Source organism: Alligator mississippiensis, chromosome 1, assembly GCF_030867095.1.
Source record: "Alligator mississippiensis isolate rAllMis1 chromosome 1, rAllMis1, whole genome shotgun sequence".
Taxonomy (NCBI): Eukaryota; Metazoa; Chordata; order Crocodylia; family Alligatoridae; genus Alligator; species Alligator mississippiensis.
Genome location: NC_081824.1, coordinates 207,359,070 through 207,379,590, shown reverse-complemented (window position 1 = coordinate 207,379,590; position 20,521 = coordinate 207,359,070). Strand labels below are relative to the sequence as shown.

General features: G+C 40.2%; 2 protein-coding genes across 11 annotated transcripts in view; one reads left to right on the top strand and one right to left on the bottom strand.

The window, feature by feature from the left end:
• CCDC88A (coiled-coil domain containing 88A) overlaps positions 1-9,737 on the top strand; it is a 196,003-nt gene extending 186,266 nt beyond the window's left edge. For 6 of the 9 annotated variants that reach the window (XM_019500728.2, XM_019500727.2, XM_014595076.3 and 3 more), the window contains one exon: positions 794-2,734. In XM_019500728.2, coding sequence (XP_019356273.2) covers positions 794-1,825 — 1,032 coding nt within the window. In that variant the 3' untranslated portion in view covers positions 1,826-2,734. Of the gene's footprint in view, positions 1-793; positions 2,735-5,767; positions 5,868-6,475 lie in introns of those variants that run through there. The other 3 variants (XM_019500730.2, XM_019500729.2, XM_006274434.3) reach the window with 1 other exon arrangement.
• Positions 2,010-16,370, bottom strand: LOC102570279 (prolyl-tRNA synthetase associated domain-containing protein 1). 2 transcript variants are annotated; one of them, XM_059719441.1, is made up of 3 exons: positions 16,313-16,370; positions 15,394-15,773; positions 2,010-3,481 (listed from the first exon to the last, which is right to left on the bottom strand). In XM_059719441.1, exons 1-3 carry the CDS (start codon positions 16,358-16,360, stop codon positions 3,325-3,327), a joined length of 585 nt encoding a protein of 194 aa, XP_059575424.1. In that variant the 5' UTR covers positions 16,361-16,370; the 3' UTR covers positions 2,010-3,324. The 2 variants fall into 2 exon arrangements, with proteins under 2 accessions (XP_059575424.1, XP_019356393.2); XM_019500848.2 differs by lacking the exon at positions 16,313-16,370 and adding an exon at positions 15,884-15,999.
• Positions 16,371-20,521: the final 4,151 nt, after the last annotated feature.

Below are 20,521 nucleotides of genomic sequence, written 5' to 3'. Positions count from 1 at the left end.
TCCATCTGGCAGTGGGTGCAGGGCTAATGGGCCCCGGTGCCTAGACAGCATGACCAAGTCCAGTGATGGCAGTGGAGACCGCCAGCCAGCTGTTGGGGAGACGGTGCTACCAGCTGCACGCGTCGCAGCCTGGGCTGCCCCTATGCCTGGGCTGGCCAGGAATGAGAGACCCACTGCGGGCTGGATAAAATCCCTTAGTGGGCCAGATTCAGCCCATGGGTTATATTTTGCCCACCCCTGGACTAGACTTTAGTCATTTAATTCCAGATTGGTGAATCCTCTTATATAGAAAAGGAAACTTATGTTCCTGCTTTTGCATATTGGATTTTTTCCCCCAAGGACTTTCAACCATGATCAGTAAACACAGAAGCTTTCATAACAGTCTCCAGATAGAACTAGTAGCACATGTTGTTCAAATTGTTATGAAATTGATTAATTAGTTATTTAATAGAGGGCAACTGGGTGAGAAATTCTGATTAGTTGATTCACTGATCAACTTCTTGTTATCAGACAAGAAACAGTAACTCATAAATTGCAGATAGTTTTGCCTTCCATGTGAATCCAGTTCCTTAAAGCCAATGTGCGCAAAACCTCAGAATTGTATATAATTTACATACAGGTGGTAAAGTACCTTTTGTGACTTTCCCAGGATTAATTATTCTTACACAGTTAAAATAAATGTAGCGTTACATACAAACTAATTATATGCAGTAATTGGTGTTTATTTTCATGATAAAAAATTGGAAATTAAATGAGAATTATACAATACATTGCTTCGGATATGTTTTGACAGACGAAATCTTCAAGCCAAGAGAATCTTTTAGATGAAGTAATGAAAAGTTTATCTGAGTCTGCTGATTTAGCAGGAAAAGAAAAACTAAGGAAGCAGTCATCTGCCAGCTGTGGCATCATCAGGTCATTAAGTGTGAAAAACACCATCGACTTCTCAGACAACAGGTCAGCAAAACCTGAACAGCTTGTAAGGCCAAGCCCTCGTAAAACTGAAGACACCTATTTTACCAGCTCTTCAATAAAATCTTCATCAAGCACTCAAGGGAAAGCTAAGTTAGTAAAAGAAAGAATACAAACAAATATATCACAACGACAATCAAAAGATTGCAGCCTTTATGCTACTTTACCTCGTGCAAGCAGTGTGATTTCTACAGCGGAAGGAACTACTCGAAGGACAAGCATTCATGATTTTTTATCTAAGGACAGTAGGCAGCCTATTTCAATTGATCCAGCACCACCTACAGCTGATAGAAGCACCCCATCAGCATCTAGTGAGTACTGTGTGCACCAACAGTCCTCTAACATTTTTCATTATACAGCTCACATTGTAAATTTTGTTCCACAAAATGATTTATCTGATACAGTTAAACCAGATCACTCAGGATATAAATCTGACAAGTCTAGGACTTCAAGAATGGGAAGATCAAATTTTCTTGACAAAACTTTCTCATTCAGCAGTCTGTCTAGTGATAAAATTGGTGTACCTGACAATGATAGCACAGGGTCTTTTACTGTGGCTCATCTATCCCAGCCATTTTTATCCATTAACACTGAATTGGTTAGTAATATAAGTGGATTACCTCAAAGGTCTGTATCAAAAACAGCTGATCAGACAATTTCCGCATTGGTTAAATCCATACAGAAAGATCAAAAGCAGTCTTCTGATAACCAGAAGTCTGATAACAGTAATCTACCATCATCTCTAAGTAGTGATTTTACTACTGCTGCATGTGTAAATACTAGCGAGAATGAATCCCCATTACTGGTTTCTGAAGATAATCAAACAGTTTGGTATGAGTATGGTTGTGTATGATAAGAGAGATGCAATATTAAATATATATGTTCAGATATAGAATTTAGTAGTTCTCATCCATATGCTGGTTTAGGGAATGTTCCACTAAAATTAAAAAGTAGTTTTCTTGTAGGTCTGTTTTTTTTATCTATGAATGATAATATAGTGCTCATCTGTGAATGATAGCATGTGTATGAATGTAAAATTGTAACCACACCAAAGCTTGCATGAAACCATTAATTGCACTGTATATTTTTGCATGCCTTTAAAAGCCTTAATATACAAGCTAATGTTCTGTATTTTTGTCACTTGTTACCAGTATTTTGGGTTTTTTGTACATTACTGAATGCATGTTAAAGAAGTTGCATGCTCTGTTGCCAAAAATGGCATAGCGAACTAAGTGATTTTCATCAAGACAATATTTCTCAGCTGTATTATTTGCTTTCAGATGCACAGCAACTCATAGATTACGTATTTTGAGTAAAAATGCCTATGCTTATTTTTTGCTTTCACAACTACAGTACTAGTACGAAGAAAATGTTCAGAAAGATTTCAGTGTCTTGCTTTTTATTTATATCATGTTTTTATGTGTCATTCTGCTCAAGAAGTAAGTTATAGTGCAAATAATTCAGTGCCTGTAGTTTGCACAATAAATATGGGCTGCTGTTCATATTTATTAAATATCTGAACTTTAAATGCATTGTTAAGTTTCATAAACATAAATGGTAATTTGTGTTTGAAAGATAGCAACCAAACTAAGTGTAGCATTTGCATTGAAAAAATCTCCCCCTTCATTCTTTTCTCTTTCCTGTGCTCTGTCTTCCAATGTCTGATGTACAAAGGTGGTCAAGTGTGCTCTGTTCATTTGGAATCAAGTAACATAGTTTTATGAGTATCTTACAATGTGTAATAATAAAAACCTTTACTAATTATGGTGGAAATTCTTATTATTTCTTCTGCTCAAAGACAGCACTGGTGAGTTAGAAAATGAGGCATATAAAGATTTGGCAATAATATTAACGTGTAGTGCAGCTCAAGTCAAGTAAATTTTAAAAAATTAATTATAAAATATGTCAGCTCAGGAATAATTAATGAAATCATCTGTTAAACACAAGATGGCCAGTTAAACAGAAAATGCCGAAAGGGAACCATTTAAAATGTGGTAAATAAACATTTTAAATAGTTTTAAAATTATACCAGACATTAGTTATTATTTAAAATGATTGTAGAAATTAGACCCTGATGCAGACATCAACATTGTTTTAAGAAATAAAAACATTGTTACAGACATTTAGGGCTGACATATAGTTGTATTATATAAAGGAGTTTTGCAATATGCAAACCTGCAGAAATCTGTCTAATAGTGAATTTTGAATTCTAACTTCTAGATTTGTTCTTTGACCTTCAGTTTTGTAGGTCACAGCATAGCCAAAAGGAGACATTGGATTTCACAGTCTCAGGCCAGCAAGGGGGCAGGAGTGCTGTAAGAACAAGTACTGTAGTGTAACAGGAGAGAAGCACTAGTTTTTGTGTGTCACTTCTCTAGGAAAATCTCCAGCTGATGTAGGAGCATCACTGATAAACTCCAGAGGAAGCCACTTCTGTGTCTCTTCTGCATTATGTAGTACTTCTGAAGGTGGGACTGGGAAGTGGAGAAGGTTAAGTATCTTAAAGATTCTGTAAGAAAAAAAGTATGTGTTTTTCAAAGTGATGTTCACACACATCACATATTAATGGGATGTTAACCCTCCCTTCCCCCCCACCCCACAGTCTAGTTATGTTCAGAACCTCCTATTCATGTCATTGCTAGATCTCCTCTAAAGTTAGTGCCTGGTATAAACACAAAAAGAAATACTGTCAGCATACTTCCTTCCTTCTCACATATATAGAATATAGTAATCTTGAATCACTTTGTTTTGCTTCCTTTCTTTTTGTTCCATGTGTGATTAATTCCATTTTAACATATGTAGAGCAGAAATAAATTTTACAAGTTATATGTTCTATATAATCTCATAGATACGAATTCCTTCAGTACCTGACATGAACTTGGAAAATAAACTACAAGCATTAATATTTTTTAACTAATGGCAAGCTAAGTCTTGTAAGAACTGACAGCTTATTTTATTCAGGTAAACACCACAAATGGCATGGCATATCTGTTGGTATTCAGTAGCTAGGCCAAGGATTGAAAGGAAAAAAATTGAGTTTTAATGTATCCTCAAACTATGAGTTATCCTCAAACCAAATTAAGTTGAGGCAGGGGAAACTTGCCAATGATGTCATTGATGTCAATTGATGTCATTGTCTCTGAATCACTCTAGTTCTTTCCTAAGTACAAGTTTTCACAAACAAATTAATTTGGTGACTAATACAATATCTATAATTTAAGGCAACATTTACCTAATTATATATAAAATAATTTCATTGTCCTGTGCTAGTTTTTGTCTTGTGCATATGACTGACCAACCAAATTACAGATGTGCAACTTAAACCACTTCCAGGAAGAGCACACACCAACTGCTGAAACTTCCTTAGCCTGACGAAGGGTTTTTGAACCCGAAAGCTTGCTTAATAACTATTCTCCAACTATTTGGGTTGGTCTAATAAAAGATACCAGATTCACCCAAGGAACCTTGTCTGTTAAACCACTTCAGCACTTGATCCTAATTTATCCTAAAACTTTTTATTTCACTCTGGCAGTTGGAAGTAGACTTTGTTGGTGTAATTTTTCTTTACAGTTGCTTGCAAACGACTTTATGTGCCAGAGTAAGGTAAAATAATGTAAATATTAATGAGAAGCAGCTGGTTAAACCGCACAGCTTTAATTGGGGTTCTGAAATGGTCTTCTCCAGCCTGAATCATTACAACTTTCTGCTTTTTAGATTTCTGACAAATGTGTTGCATACCAGCGATAGCATGATTTTTAAAAGTAATCCTATTTTCCTGACATATTTACACTGGGCCTGTTCTTGGCTTATTGTGTAGTACGAGAACAAGAGCAGGCCCCTTTATAAGGCAGTATTTCATTACATTTCAAAAACCCACTCTTGTCAGCTTATTAGTTTATTATATTTGAAAGAAAGCATTCTCATATAGAGGGTTTTTCCGTGTTCCTCTGGACTTCTCTGCCTGTCAAATGCCAACACATGTTGATTCCATCTTTTAGTTTCTGTTTAAGTTTTGGAGGACCGTGGGATTTTTTAGATCCCCTCAGTGTTGCTCCTAGATCAGTCAGAGGGCTCCCTAACAAAGCACGTAATGCATTAATTTCTTGCTCCCAGCTATTGCAGTTCTAGTTCCCTGCTGGCCTTAGTCAAGGAAAAACTAGGCTAAAAAAGCATTTTGCATGACAATTTAGAGCACTAAACATGTAACCACCAGTCAAAAATGGTTGTTGGGCATTAAGTATTTGTATTGTTATAAACAGTTTTGCTTGCAATGGAAGGTTTGCTTGACACTGCTTTTCCAGGTGAACAGTAAGATATTACATTTTGCATGTTCCATGTGCTGCATGCAAAGGTTATTTCCCATTTTACAGAGTTGAATGTAGCAATTTCAGTAAGTATGCATAGCTACCTGCAGCTAGGGTGAAAAAAAATAAAAATTGAACCAGATTCTCTGCTGGTATAAATGGATGCAGCCCCATTTATTCTAACAGAGCTTTGTTTTTCTTTCATGCTGGCAGAGGTTCTTTAAATGTTGATTTTATCCTCTTGTGTTTCTTAAATACTTGATTTCTTTTTTCAATGCAAAAATAAAGGTGAATTGCCTACAGGCCTATGGTAAATAGTAGTAAAGTGATTCTCTTCCTTCCCTCTCTTCTTATATGGTCCCATTCCTTCACAAAACATCTTTTATGCCCTCTTGCAGGTGTATTCTACTAAGCAACAATGCATTGTAATGTTTGAGGGATTTTATCTTGTCTTACTAAATGAAATAATATGAAATGCTTTTTTCCTACAGATGTGGAAGCTATACCAGAAAGCAGAAATTCAAAAAGCAGGTCTAGGGAGCCACAAAGCTCCTAATTCTATTACCCACTACATGAGGTGTGGGCCAAGTGGTGAGTTTCCTGCCCAAAATGTAAATGAGATTAATTTCATTTACAACAAACTAACAGCATTACATATAAGAACAAGTGCACATTGCATTAACAGATGTAAATATTGCTTGCTTCACTGGCTTTCTATCTTGCTTTTTATAGTAGTAAGCCAGAACAGGAGTTGTGTAACTAGTTTTTGTTTTGTCTGCCTAGGCAGGGATAATTAAACCATTTAAACTTTTTTCCCCTGTAAAATGTCACTGTTTTCATAGATATATATTCCAGATTTCCAGGATATTTTTAAACATTGTCAGAACCTTAAAATAGAAACATAAAATCAGCTTAGAAAATAATATGGAAGTCACTCTTTTTAGAAAGGGACAGAAAATGCAAAAGTATCTATCATGTATAACTATTTAGTTGTATGTGCTGTTCTGCATAGCAGGGAAAGTGCTGTTATGTAAAGTTTGTCTTTGGCATTCTGTCCTTTTCTTGTCCTCACCAAAACACCTCCTATGCATGCTGTTAGTTCTGTTAGCAACTTTGCACTCTGTATTTTTTATCTCTTCTACACTTCAAGCTTTTCTCATGTTTTCTTTCTTTTCTTTCTGCCTTTCACTTGAACACAGAGAGAAAAGTGTCCTTCAGTATCTCAATATGAAGCCTTTATTTCTGAAGTAACAAGACAGCGACTATAGGAATCATTAATAAAAAATAATTAAGGGAACTTTTTACAATACTTCGTGAATAGAGCAGGCAAGAAATACAAACCTTCCTTCCTTCCTTGAATCAAGGAGCTCTACTGGAGTCTGCTGCCGAAACTTTTTAGACGGTCTTAGGAATTATTGCACATTGCACTGTTGTTAAGATCTACTGAATAAAGGACAGTTTTCATCTCCATAAGGACCAAGCATCTAAGGTCTCAAGAATTACTCCAGGAAAAAAACTACTACTTTCATCATTTGTTTATGAACTTCATCACTGGTTGCTTACAGCTTCTGCTAATAATTAGCAAAAAAATCTAGCTGTTTATATCTAGTTCTGTAAATCTGAAATAAATGCTGTAGTATTTTGTGGAAATGTACTGTATATTCAGGTACAAAGAATCCCACAAGCTTACTGGCACTTCACTGCCTTACTTGGTTAGCATTATCTGCATGAAGTTGCTCTTTAAAAGAAAAAAATCTATGCTGATTATTATTTTGGTGCATACAGCAAAAGAAAATTCTGTTTACAAACACATTTGACCGGATCCCATAATAAAATGGGGGTTTTGGAATATTAACGCTACATAGAATTTCATGTTTTCCACTTGTGTTTTCAACATTCACAAGTCATACAACACATATATATTCAGATGTACTTGACAGGAAATTAACAAAAGTAAATTAACAATAACTTTTTTGTAAGGTGGTTTTTCAACAAATGGCATTCCCAGGATAAAACTGTCTGATGCTAAATGTTTGTGTTTTAACTACTTTATTTTCTTAGTGTTTTTTTTTAATTTGTGTTTAGACATGAGCTGACTGTGGCTTAGAAAGTATACTTATCACAGTGTAAATAATGTCATCCACATTTTACAATATTTTTTTCTTATGATTGTTCCCTTCTTTTAGTAAGCTATTGTTTTGTTCATTATAATTTTACATTAAAGTTGATAATTGTTATTGGTACTGTTAAAGGATTTGTATGCATTTGTTGTTTTAAAAACGTGCAGAAAGGAGATTTAATTAATCCAAGGAAACATACATGAAAGTATTGGGAGATCCCAATTTATATTAAATATCATAATTTTATTTTCTTACAAATCACTAAACAGATTAATAAGTTCTATGAAAAACGTTAAATTAACTGTTAATCCTGAAAACAGTTTTGCACATGAGCAACTTCCCCCCTCAGTTGATTCCATGGATGTTAACAGGATAATGAACATAAGTTTATTTAAACATAGGCATAAATGTTTGCAGGTCAGAGCCATAAATAGTTTTTACATCAAACTGACAGCTTTTCCTAGCCTGTTTGATAAGGCACCTACAACTACTTTAAGTCTGTTAGACTTTTTTATGATCTATAAAAAACAAGGTTGCTTGAACAAGTTTTAACAAAATCATTTTCCATTGGAGAATGTATTTTGTTGAAAATTAAACACTTTGTCAACTCATAATAATTTTGATGAAATTTTGTAAATGAGGAAAACAAAGGTGGGGGGATTCTGGTAATTTTTGGAATGCAACATTTTGATGTTTCCTTTTCAAAAAACTTTTGTTTTTAAATGTTTTTTGCATAATAGTATTAAAATAGAAGTCTAAATAAAAACAAACCAGTTGGTTCTTGTAAAAACAAAAATGTTTTGATCAACTTGAAGCAATTCATGTGTGTTTTCTTTCAAGAAAATTGTGAAAATTTTAGATTTTGTTCATAATTGGAATGAAAAAATTTGAAATCTTCCACAAAACAATTTCCATTCTCCATTCAGCTCTAATAATCACATTTGTGATATTTTCTCAGATTGGTAAGATTTTTTTGATCACTGACTCTTACGTAGAAGGTACATTCTGGTTCCCATTATTGTTAGTTGCAGACACACATTAGTTTGCATGGCAAAAGCTTTGGGATTATAGGCTAAAGCAAAGGTTTCCTTATGTTATTTGGTAGACAGCACAGTGCAAGTGTTAATTAGGACACTGCCCATTATTATAAAGGTCTGATAATATATGGCATTTCTCTCATGCTGTGTCTTAATCATACTTCTGCATTCTTAAAGCTCTAATCCTGTAAATAGCCCTTTTTCACAAGGTTCAGTTGGGACTAATGGCATTCAGCACCTCATGCCATAGTAGAAAGGTTGGTAGTATCGGTAAGTATAGCCATCTCGATTTACCTGGCCTACATTTTAATGGCCAAATCCAAGTTACAGGGTACAGGTACAGGGATTACGCAGCTCTGTGTTCATAGGTATGCCTGCCTGCATTCATTGAAAAAATTCCTGCCAGTGTAGGGTCAAGAATGGCATATTGGCATGACCAAAGCACTGCATGTTGCCTGTTCTGTTGCTTTTCTTTGAAGTACATTCTGCACAGCTGTCATGACTAACATGCACTTCTGTAGTATGCCCTCACCAAATTTCTGACTGGCCGTGTCCATATTCTCAGACTGGGACTTCTGATGTCGCATTTATTTAGTTTTTCAGTACCCTTGTGAGTTTGGCTGAGATTTAAAATTCTCACCCTCCTATACACACTATCTGTTTGCCTCTCTTGCATTCCTGTACTCAAGTGCATCTGTATGGTAATAGGCAGGATCTATTCCAAATATCCATATATCTTTATGAATATAAAAAAGTGCAGAATCCCTCCATGTAGCTGCTCTCTTAACACTATCTCCCTTACAGAGCATATCACAGGGTAGAGGAATGTAAGCTGATCATCTCTGCTCCAAGGGTTATGATCTATTCTATACCAAATAAATAAAAGCCTTGCACTACTATAATGCCTCTCACATTTACAGTCTACTATTTTTATAAAATCTATGAGAAATGTCATATGAGAACCACTTCACACCTATAAAAAAAATGCAAACACATCTGGGGGATGCAACAATTATTTAACCATGCAACACAACAGCAATTTAAGAGAAAAAAGAAAACGTGTTGTTCCCAATTTAAGATTACAATAGGTGTAATACCATGTTATGTATAATTTCCATTTAACTTTCTTTTGAGAAAGGTTCGTCTGATGCTACAATAACATTTCCAGAATGTATTATTTCTTTAACCCTTCCTCTAAGACACGATACAATTTCAGCAAAGGAGCTTATGTATGATCTTTAGTGTAGACGATACTGTATGTGTAGATAATAACTTTGATAATAAAATTGCCTTAAAATAACGAATCTGGGTGTGACATAGAATTTAAACACCATTTTACATAATACCACATTATTTTTTAAGAAATACATATTAAGGACTGTTTAAGTAGTCATTTCATACATTGTCATTACATTGTTAACATGTCAAATCCATTTTATTCACACTTTGTGTGTTTACATTTTGCAAAGTAATGATATTGGAGAAATGTGTTTTTAAATGAATTATCAATCTGTGCTCACTTAATATGACACTAGCTCTATCTTCAGAAGAGTATCATCTGAGTAGAGTAGAGCTCTTAGTTACTTTTTAGTTTTTCTTGCTGCTGTTAATTTTGTGAAGAACTGTAGCTCTTGACTACACATTGCTAGGGTATTATAAAAACATTAGGAATATGGTGGAAATTTGTAAGTAAATATAAAACGTCACAATTTCAGCTATTCAGTATTTGAAGCTTCGATTTTTGGTGACTATTACTGTTGCTAAGACCAAGTATGAAATGTTGGACTTTCTGAGGAGGAGGAAGGGAAGAAAATTGAGGTTCTGTGTCCACTGGGGACAGAAGTTACACATAAACCAGGTTAAGTGATCAGAAATGGGTTTAAACCTGTAACAGAACAGGTTTGTTTGCTGTTTGTCTCAGCCCTACCAGTCTCAGGGATCAGAGGGAAATTCTCTTGCTCCTCAACAACCAGTTTTGCATTAGCTGCTGCAAGTCTGAGGCAAAACGAATGCAGGGCAGAGAACTTTCCCTCCACTCCCTAGGCTATCTTTGAGACTTGCTGCAACTAAAGCAAGGAGCTGGGGTCAGGGAGGGAAAGAACTCTCTTCAGCTTCCTGGGGCTGCGCCAGACTGGGGGACCCTGGGCTGGAGTGGCCCCCTCCCCCCCCCCCACAGTGGGGACTCCCTGGTGTCTCCATGTTGGGGTGCACGGGCAGACACTTGGCCCAGAGGTCTCCTCCCTCCCCTGTGGCAGCCACTGAAGCAATTACTGTGGGGGGCCTCAGCTCCCCAGGGTTGTCTGGGCTGGGGAACCCAGGCTGGGAGAAACCATCTGAGGAGGAGGCTCCCCCAAGGTGGGCCAGCACCCAGACAGGGGGCTTCTTAACCTCCTGTTGGAGGACAGCAGAGCTTTGGGGACACTTGACTGGGCTGTCAATGGCCAGAAAGCTGGGAGACGTGCTCTAGTGCCCCCTGCCTACTGGCCTGGGCTTTTCCCAGTTGAAAACTGAATGTCAGTTAAGTTGGATATCAGTTCAACCTACACAGCTTAGAGGAAGCTGCCTAGATTGAATTGATTCAGCCTCAGGCTTTTTGATTGTCTGTACTTAGCCTTAAAGACCTGTAAAACATATCAAATAGTTATTACACAAATGTAGAGGTAGCTGAAAAATATAGGCACCATTCAGTCATTAATGGCCCTTATTTGAGGTGATTGAAGTCATTTTTCATAGATTCATGGATGTTAGGGTCGGAAGGGACCTCAATAGATCATCGAGTCCGACCCCCTGCATAGGCAGGAAAGAGTGCTGGGTTTAGATGACCCCAGCAAGGTGCATATCCAACCTCCTCTTGAAGACCCCCAGGGTAGGGGAGAGCACCACCTCCCTTGGGAGCCTGTTCCAGACCTTGGACACTCTAACTGTGAAGAAGTTCTTCCTAATGTCTAGTCTAAATCTGCTCTCTGCTAGCCTGTGGCCATTATTTCTTGTAACCCCCAGGGGCACTTTGGTGAATAAAACCATTTTTATTCCTTCAGAATGTTGTCTTCTGACTTCAAAATAGTTAATGGATATCTCATAGAAATACTAGTGTACATTTTCAAAAGCATTTAGGGATTTTGGGTGCCCAGAAGAAGATACCTTAAATGGAGTGCTTTTTTCAGTACTTTAACATTTGCTGATTTTTAGGTCTGCATTTTAACGTCCTGCTGTCTTGTGGTTTGTGGATCCAGAATGCTCAGAAAGTTCATTGAATCTGCCTACTCATTGTTAGATGTTGTATTTAGATCTTTTATTTAACTAAAATGTACAAAAGTGCATGTAGCTGATCATCTTCCTATCTACTGTTCCATATAGGTTCTGCTAGCCTAATTGATCAGCCCATTCTAATCAAACATTTACCCTAGTGAGGCATCTGCTATCCTGCATTGATGGAAAACCTGTGGTGAATATGCACCTTTTTGGTGGGCAAGAAAATATGAATTGCCACCAGGTCACCTGTCCCTTAGTTCAGCTACTCTGAAAATAGCAAATGTCAAATGTTTCAGCAGTAGATGCTAACAACCGTGCTATGGATAATACTGAAATAATCAGCTGAATGGAATTTTTTTTCCTAATTCATATCAGTTAGTGATTGTCTTAATTTCTAAAAAATAAAGGATTTAATTCTGTTATGAGAAAAAAATGCAACATCATATTATGTATGTTCTCCTTATACATAAAAGGCTGCCTTTTTTTTTTTAATCCTTTGAAGACCTAGGGCATATTATTAAAATGTAGCATAAGTCCTAGAGATAGATCTTGCATTGTATTTGTAAGAGATTCCTTTTTTTAGAATTCAGCTATTTTGTTTTTCATGGTCTTTATTACTGTATTTACTCGAACAGAAGATGACCCCCATTAGAAGATGACTCCCGAATAATTAGATTCTATATATGGGAAAATGTATAAAATTATCATTTTCCAGGTATAGAATCTAATTATTGGAGTTTTGCCTTCAATTTGTCCTCCTTCCTACTGCTACAGCAGGGAAAATAAATCTGGGGGGTCAGATAGCTCCTTTGCTCTCTGATTCCTCCCCCCACCCCAACTTGGTCCCCTAGCAGCCCCTTCCCTGTCTCCTTATTGTCAGACCCTGCTCTCTCTGAGCACTTGGAAGTAAGGAGGAAATTCAAAAACAATAACCTTGAATTTAAACATGGCTGTAGCAATTTGCAGATAGTACCCATGTACTTAGTTCACCCAGTATTGATGCATGTTACCTTTTTTAAAAACAGCAAGTTTTAGCACAGGTACTCCATGGACATTCCCTTAAGCAGCACTTTGGCACCTACTTACATGTAATACAAACGTTTTTATTATTATTATTTTGTTTCAAAGGCCAAATTAGTTCTAGATTCAGTTGAGCAAACCCCAATAGTCAAGTTCCAAAATTCAACTGAGCAGAGCTCAATAATCAAGGCTGTGTGGCTCACTCCCAGACCCATCAGTTTGGGGCTTTGGATACTCCCCAAATCCAGGCAAGCATCTTACACACAAGCCCAAGGACCAGAAACCTTGGGGTTCAGGTGCCCACTGTCTTGCTTGATTTTTTTTTTTTAAGTAAATGTTTTCTTGTTCCAAGCCAAATCCATTCCAAACCCATGAGTCATTCAAGAACTGTGTGGCCCTACTACCAGTCACCACCACCCGGCGCTTCAAATGTTTCAAAATCTTAGCATGTTATTAGTCCAAATCCAAAAGCTCATGATTTACTACATAGTTCATTGGGCTGGGCCCCACCAGTCAACAGCATTACCAGCCATGGTGACCCCCTAGCTCAGTATGTGTGTGGACTCTAAATACCACCACAAGATCAACATGCTAAATGAACCCCAACTTAAGACTGGAACCTAATGTTCTTGTCATGAGCCCTGGGATGCTCTAAAAATGTATATGCAGATGAACTGCAGGGCAACCTGGTCCAGCTCCACCTCATGGAAGGCAGGGCATCACTGTGCCAGGCTAAGAAAGGGGGTGACAGGGATTCTCGGTAAACTGTTTGGGGTTCCATTTTGTGTTGTTTGCCAGACATTTAAGGCTGGTGGAGAAACAGGAATCACTGGAAATGGGAAAAAAAGGGACAGCTCAGCTGTGGGAGTGAAGAAGAAATAAAAATGTATGTAATGTAGTGGCTCACCAAAACTTGCAAGACAGCACGGAGGGGAAGGCTGACCATTGTGAATCTACAAATGCCTCTAAATGTGAGCATCTCAGCTATATAATTTATGGTGGTGGGGGATTTGCTTTTGGGGTTTCCCCCTAACTTGCTCCTTTGGCCTTTTGGCTAAGCGAGTAAGGCTACGGTGTATCTGAACTCCAAGGCCTTAGGGCCTAGGACCTGCACAGTAGAATGCTTGCCATGGATTTGGGAGTAGCTGAAGCCCCAGACTGGGGAGTCTGGGAGGCAGGATATTTTTGGTAGCGTCATATAGACTTGAAAGATTGAGCTCTGCTCAGTCAAAATTTGGGACTTAATTTGTAACTATTTTGGCCTTGGAAACAATTACAAAAAAATCAGTATCTCGGCCTTCCAGTTAAGATCGAGCATTTTTGACACCAAGGAGATGATGTCAATTGGCTATGGCCCTTCCAGACCTGGTGCTTGTTCCCTCCTTGGGGAGCAACTGCTTGTTGTTGTTGGGTTTTTTTTAAGAGCCACACAAAAAAAAAAAAATCTTGGGTAGTTTTTTCTGGGACAGCATGGCCAAAATTGGACACACAGCTCCAGGTACATAACATTCTTTTCAATGACCCCCAGCTCTTGTGATAATTTAGAATCTCACCTCCCAGATCCATATATGGACAGTTTCACCACATGCAGCTTCTATAACCCTTGTGCAGAAGACCAGCTCAGGTGCCCTTCCTGTAGAGCACTGTTAAGGTGATGAGAGGAATGACTAGGTGGAGACAGAGTACATTCCCAGGAACTAATGCATGTTACTCCTTAAGTGGGGAGTCACCATGGACTTGAGCTTCTGCATAGCCTCTTAGCAAGTGGAGCTTGGCTTCTGAAACCCTTGTGCTCTGGCTTTTCTGTTGGACAGCAGGTTCTTGCTCCGTGAAAGAACAAGCTGGAGCAAACTCTACAAGGGGTTTCTTGTGGGAATTTCCAGTCCCTGCTGGCTTTAAAGAGAAAAGAGAGAATCTGGCCTTAAATCTGAACTTGGTCTGTCTCTCTCATTTCCCACAACATATATCAAAGTAGCTGTCTAAACAAAGGAAACCCAATGGCTGGAGCAGGACTGATACCAGCAGAGACCCCGTTTCCAATGAGACTGCAGGACAGAACTAATTGTGAAAATGGAAAGGAAATAAACCTGCACCACAGCTAATAGACACTCAAACATTTTCTTTAATATAGCAAAGTTGGGTTTCTAGGCAAACCAACACAATGCAAATGCAGAGGGAGGCATGCAATCTACCTCCCTCTTCATGACTGACTCTGCCACTTGAGAACAGTCCCATGGATTTTGCAAAAGTTGCAGTACTCCAGGCTGAGCCAGCGTGTCCCCCCTCTCAACTTTCAGTTCAGCGTGAATGAAGAAAAGTTTCTGTTTTATCCAATTTGTTAAGAGAATACTGTAAAGTGACTAGAGTGGAACTGTATGTGGTGTAGCAAGAGATGTAGAGAGATCAGATTCACAAAATCAAAAACTAATCTTGTAGCAGAAGCAAATGGTTTGTTTTTTTAACTCTAGAACAATGTGAAGGTTGTGTTTGCATTAGAAAAGAAACTCCGCGTTATAAAATGCAAAGCTGCTGAGTGAAAAACATAAGTGCCCGCCTGTTATTTGTAAGTAGCTGCTATGTCATCAGCTAATAAGCCCTGGCAAAATTTGCAGCAGGGTGATATTTGCCTACTTTGCATTGTCCTCGAAGTGGATGAGGAGGGGATCATGCCCCGTGGACTTCACAAACCTCAAGAAGTCTTCAGGCGTCAGGCCCATGGTCGCGGCATTGGTCATGGGATGGAAGTAGACCCTGTCGTAGCCCCCGTCCAAGAAGCCGGCGTCCAGCACCAACCTCACGTCCCCGCCGGTGTCACAGAAGAGGGCCAAGGGGGTGGCGCAGCCCTGGCCTACTTTCAGCTTCTCCTGCATGACTTTTTCATCCGCGAAGCGGAGGGTCCCGCTTCCCAGCCCCAGCTTCTTGCCTAGGTCGTTGAGGTTCACCTGCCGGTCGTGCAGCGCCGTCACCAGCCACAGCCCCTTCTTCTTCTTGTCCCTCAGGAAGAGGTTCTTGCTGTGCCCGCCGCCCAGGTGCCCCACGTGCCGCATCAGCTCCTCCACCGTGAAGACCTGGAGAGGAGGAAGGGATGGAGGGCTGTCAAACTAAAGGCCCGCGCGGGGCAGCGGCTTCCGGGCACACGGGGAGTCCCCCAGCGGCCACGTGGCGCCCCCGCCAGCACCTCGGGGTGCTCCACGCAGAGCGGGCTGATGCCCAGCGCCCGCAGCCGCGCCTCCAGCTCCCCCCGCAGCCCCGCGCCCGCCGCCGCCTGCTCCCCCTGCGCCTCCATGGCGGGATCCGGCCGGGCGGGCTGCAGGGCCCCAGCTCCTCCCCGCTTCTGGGAGCGGCGGCGTGAGGGCGGCCTCTGCCCGGAGCCAGGCGGCGGGTGTTGTGAGGGGGGGGAATGCAACAAAAAGAAAGGATCGACACAGCTGTGGGGGTTATACGTCCTTTTGATACAGCCCTCTTGTGAATCCCAAATCCCAGTGACCCAAGCTCAGAAAGAGCCAGACTCTCAGCTCTGGCCTCAGGCGAAGGGGCTTCGCACGGTTTGGAAGAAAGCCCGAGGATGGGCTCAGCTGTCTGCGCAAGGAGCTGCGGAGCCACCGACCTCTGCAGTTTCACCGCGGCTTCCCCGCACTAACGTGGAGCCCGGCATCGCTCTTGTGCTTTACCCACACCAGTAAGGAGTGACCAAGACAAAGAAGGTGCAAATAAGGCAAGGAAAGGAGCAGGCAGTTAAACCCAGTACCTGGCTGCTACCTCTCTAGAGGGCCACAGCTTGGCTGGCATCAGACCCGCAGCCCTGAGAGTTGCAATGCCCCCCATTAGATCGCAGTGGCCAACTCGTGGCTCTTCAGAAGTTAATATGCGTCTCCTTGAATCTTTGCACAAGCAGGCGGTGGCCAGCTGCCATAGGCCTTGCATTACATGACGTGACACAGCTCCTTGCAGCGAGCGTGTTACTCCGGTTGGACTCGAAAGTTTGGACCCCGGAGCCGCGGGTGGGCCACCCCTGCGCTAGATCTTAGCCAGCAGGCTGAGAAGCGATCCATAGAGGTGAACTAGTGACTGTGCAGGTTGGCAATGGGAGGGGGTTCGGGCCTCACCAGACAGACTTGTTGGCTGTTCTGACACATCGGAGAGGCAAGGATTTCTTATTTTGGTGCATTCAGCACCAGCCTTTAATTGGACCAACTGCCCAGCTGGGATCAAGTTAGATGAGCTTTTAGATAATACACATTCTTCTTTAGGGGCTCACAAAGATTTCTGGGTTCACTGAGTTCCTGTTCGTGTAAGAGGGCGTGACTCGGTTCACCTTGCTAGCCTATGCACAGAGAATGAAGGGTTAAATGCCAAGGCAGAGGTGGAGGACAAGAGGATCTGGAGAGAAGGAGGCCAGCAGGGGATCTTGGGGGCTCAGGAGCTCGAAGGCTGGGAAGAGAACAGCAGAGCAGTCTTTGGGGGTGCTGTGGACTGTGTTGCCTGGTTTGGGGACAGAGGAACTGCTTAAGCCTTTGAAGGGAGGGGCAGAGAACCTCTGGCTGGTACCTTTGCCTTGTTAGGTGCCTTTCTTGAAGCAGAGATGCCTGCTTGATGGCTTTGTTGCGCTTGGCCTCCCCAGTTAGAAATAAAGACCTTCTCTCAAGAGCAGAAGTGGATGGTAGCTCCTGGAATCAGGGCTACAGAGCCATGGAAGGTGAGGGCTGAAAGGCCAGGGTCTCAGAGTGGGGAGGAACCTGGGCTCCCCCTTGCTGTAGAAGGGCTGGCATGGGAAGGGGCAGGGGGCAGAGGAGGGGACTCTGAAAACAGACAACACTGGGGTGATCCTGAGCAAGCACCCCTGCCTCCTGGGGACTTAGTGACACGTGTTAAAAGCTTGATTTTTGGTGTCTCCTTTGATAAGGTGCCTTATGCAGAGCTTTGCTCGCTCAGTAGGTCAGAGCCAGATCTGTGTGACACATTTCCCTTTCTGCAGCACCCTTCTGCAGTGATTTGCCAGTCAGGATTAAGAAGTGAGAGGCTGTTTTGGAATTTTCCACTATGTTCTTCATCAGCGCATGGACTCTATTCTCTAGTAAGTGCAGTCTGTGAACAGTTTCAAAGTAGGAAACTGGCTGCAAATGGAATAAATTTGCATTAATTCCTATGGAAAAAAAAGCTGCAGTTTCAGGCATGGAGCCAAATAATATGAATCCTGCTTGCCTGCAGATTCAGGAGTGGATGTTTTGCAAGGAAAAACTGTGATTCAAATAAGTGTTTTGAAAATACAACTTGTATTTAATACATTGTATTTTAAATGTCAGCTACCAGTCATTCTTACAGTCTGTGTAAAGGTTTGTTTGTTTGTTTTTTTAACTAGAGAGAGCTGCAACAGAGATCCCACTATCAAATCATTAACATATCTGCATTCACACACACAGGGATGGTGGAACCTTAATTAAGCTGTAGCCCTGTCATCTGACAGAAGGCTTCAGGACTGTGTTATGTAACTAACTTGTGGACAAATTCCCTGTGAAAGGGATTGTTGGTATTTATTTCTTAAAAAGCAAATCCCAGTTAATGAGATTATATATGCAAACAATTCAAACACAAGAATGGCCATTTTTATGATAATTCATTGTGTTATGGTGGTAATCTGAGGCTCTGGCAATGATTGGTGCTCCCTTGTATTAGGTCCTGGTACAAACATGAAGTCAGAGATATTCCCTGGCTCCAGGAATTCACAATCCTATGAAATCCAGGGTAAACCAGGTCTGATTTACACAGATAAGAGCAACTAGGGGGGCAAAACAAGACAGCAAAATCAATGCAGTGACATCAGCAACTTTTGCTTTTGTTAAGTGATTGTTTAGGCTAAATATAGATCCTATGAGTTAGACTCTTAATTTGTATTAAGATGTCTCAATAATTAAAAAGAGATATTAAAAAAGGTGGAATACCAAGGATTCAGCAAACCTGAGTGTGAACTTTGGATATAATTTACATCATGACATCCCTTCTAGTAATAATGAGGCTTTAAAACAGGATACTATGCTGACTGGTGCTTATCGACAGGATCCAGCTTCTCTTATTTAGAGAGAGAGGAGCATCAAAAGAAAATCAGAGCGTTTATGTATTAAGGATGTGCTCAATAATGCAAACAGCTTTGTTAATCAAACCAGATGCACAGACGTAATTTCCAAATTGGATCAGAGGATTAAGAGCTCTGGTTTGATTTAAATGTTAGGCCACGTTAGAGAGGCTACGAAATTGCCCACAAGATCCACATGAGGTGTGGGCAACTAGGTTCTGCTGTAGGTGAGGTGTTGAGGAAGAGCTGAGTTTTTGCTACCCACTCAGAAACAGCGGGATTAGGCACGTTGGGGAAAGGTTGGGTCAAGTTTGAGACTTGTAGCAACCCCATCTGGAGCCCTTGTTTCAAAAGGGCAACAGCTGGAGTGCTTGAATTATGTATGAAGGAGCCAAGAACATTTCAAATGTAGCAAAGCTGCTCCAATGTTAACCTGGATGAAGTAGCTTTAAAGTTGGAGTGTTTCACTGCATTTTAATTGTTCTCAGTTAATTCACACCATATAACAATTAGAAAAATCTGGCTGCTGATCTTTTGAAATGGTCCTTTTGAAAGGGGTCCAAATGTATGTGTCCGAGACGGTGCTATTCACAGATAAGCCAGGCATTTCCATGGCCAGTCCCTACAAATCCCTCCTTCAGTCATCCTAATTAGGCACTGAAGAACCAGAGAACTCTCCATAGCTTCCTCTTGGAGAAACATTTTGCCCTTTACCAGAAAACAATGTTTAACTTAAAATATATCTCATGTTACAAAGAGAGAGATTTTTGGCTCTTTTTCTTGATTCCAGTGTGGTAAAACTAAAGTAATGCAATTGCCTGTTACTAATTTTTTAAAGGCAGACTTTTCTTGAGAAGACAGGACTCCACCACATTTGAAAGAAATGCCAGTTCATCGTGTACAAGTAATTGTTTCCAAAAACATAAAGACAGCTGTGCCTCTCTTATAACAAAGAGATAGTAATTATGGACTGCACTCTAGCTAATGCAAGAAAAAATGTGCAGTGTCCTCACAGCTGCAGCAAACATGGTGATGTGTGGCTGTATTCTGCCTCAGATCAATCCTTTGCACAGGCTGTCCTGCATGTTCTAGCTAGTTACAGGAATAAATTAGAGACAGCTATGCTTTAGACACCCTTACACGCTCCACAAGCCTGTACACTGTACTGATTTCCCAAGTTCTGCTGCACTTTTTCTGTCTTGATAATTATAGGAAAGCTTTGGAACTAATCTCCCAGTAACTATCCAGAGCATACAGAAATGGGCTGGCTAGTGCTCACTGTTATCCTTTAGGTTTCCCAGTGTGTGCGCATGACAGCAACACTAGTTAGAATTTGATGCACCTCAAGAAAGGAGCTGAATTTTAAAAGCATTAATTTTAAAAGATATTGGTTGTGATTTTATATGAATGCGTATGGACTTTTAATAGCAACCAGATTTGTAAAAAGCCTAAGTATATGCTTAACTGCCACAACCACATACATACAAGTTAATATTTATCTATTTAACTATTTATTTGCATGTACATTTACAGGGCCTTCCACATGCTAATATGGACACAGACACGCAGTTTTGCTTTACCCACCCACCATCTAACCAGTAATGAATGACAAATAAAAAATAAATTAAAAACAAGTAACCTAATATACAGTTAAACTGAGCATGTGAAAATGTGTACATTTACTACAATAAAAGCAAAAAATAATAAGTACTGGTTATTTCAAAGAAGGGTTAAAACAAATAATTG

Bases quoted from the DNA above. Each gene is read 5' to 3' on its own strand.
- LOC102570279 (XM_019500848.2), bottom strand. From the start codon at position 15,991: ATGGAGGCGCAGGGGGAGCAGGCGGCGGCGGGCGCGGGGCTGCGGGGG. The intron at 15,774-15,883 runs GTGCTGGCGGGG...CCTCCTCTCCAG, and splicing joins TCTGCGTGGAGCACCCCGAG to GTCTTCACGGTGGAGGAGCT. The intron at 3,482-15,393 runs GTTTGTGAAGTC...TTTTTCTTACAG, and splicing joins ACGCCTGAAGACTTCTTGAG to AATCTTTAAGATACTTAACC.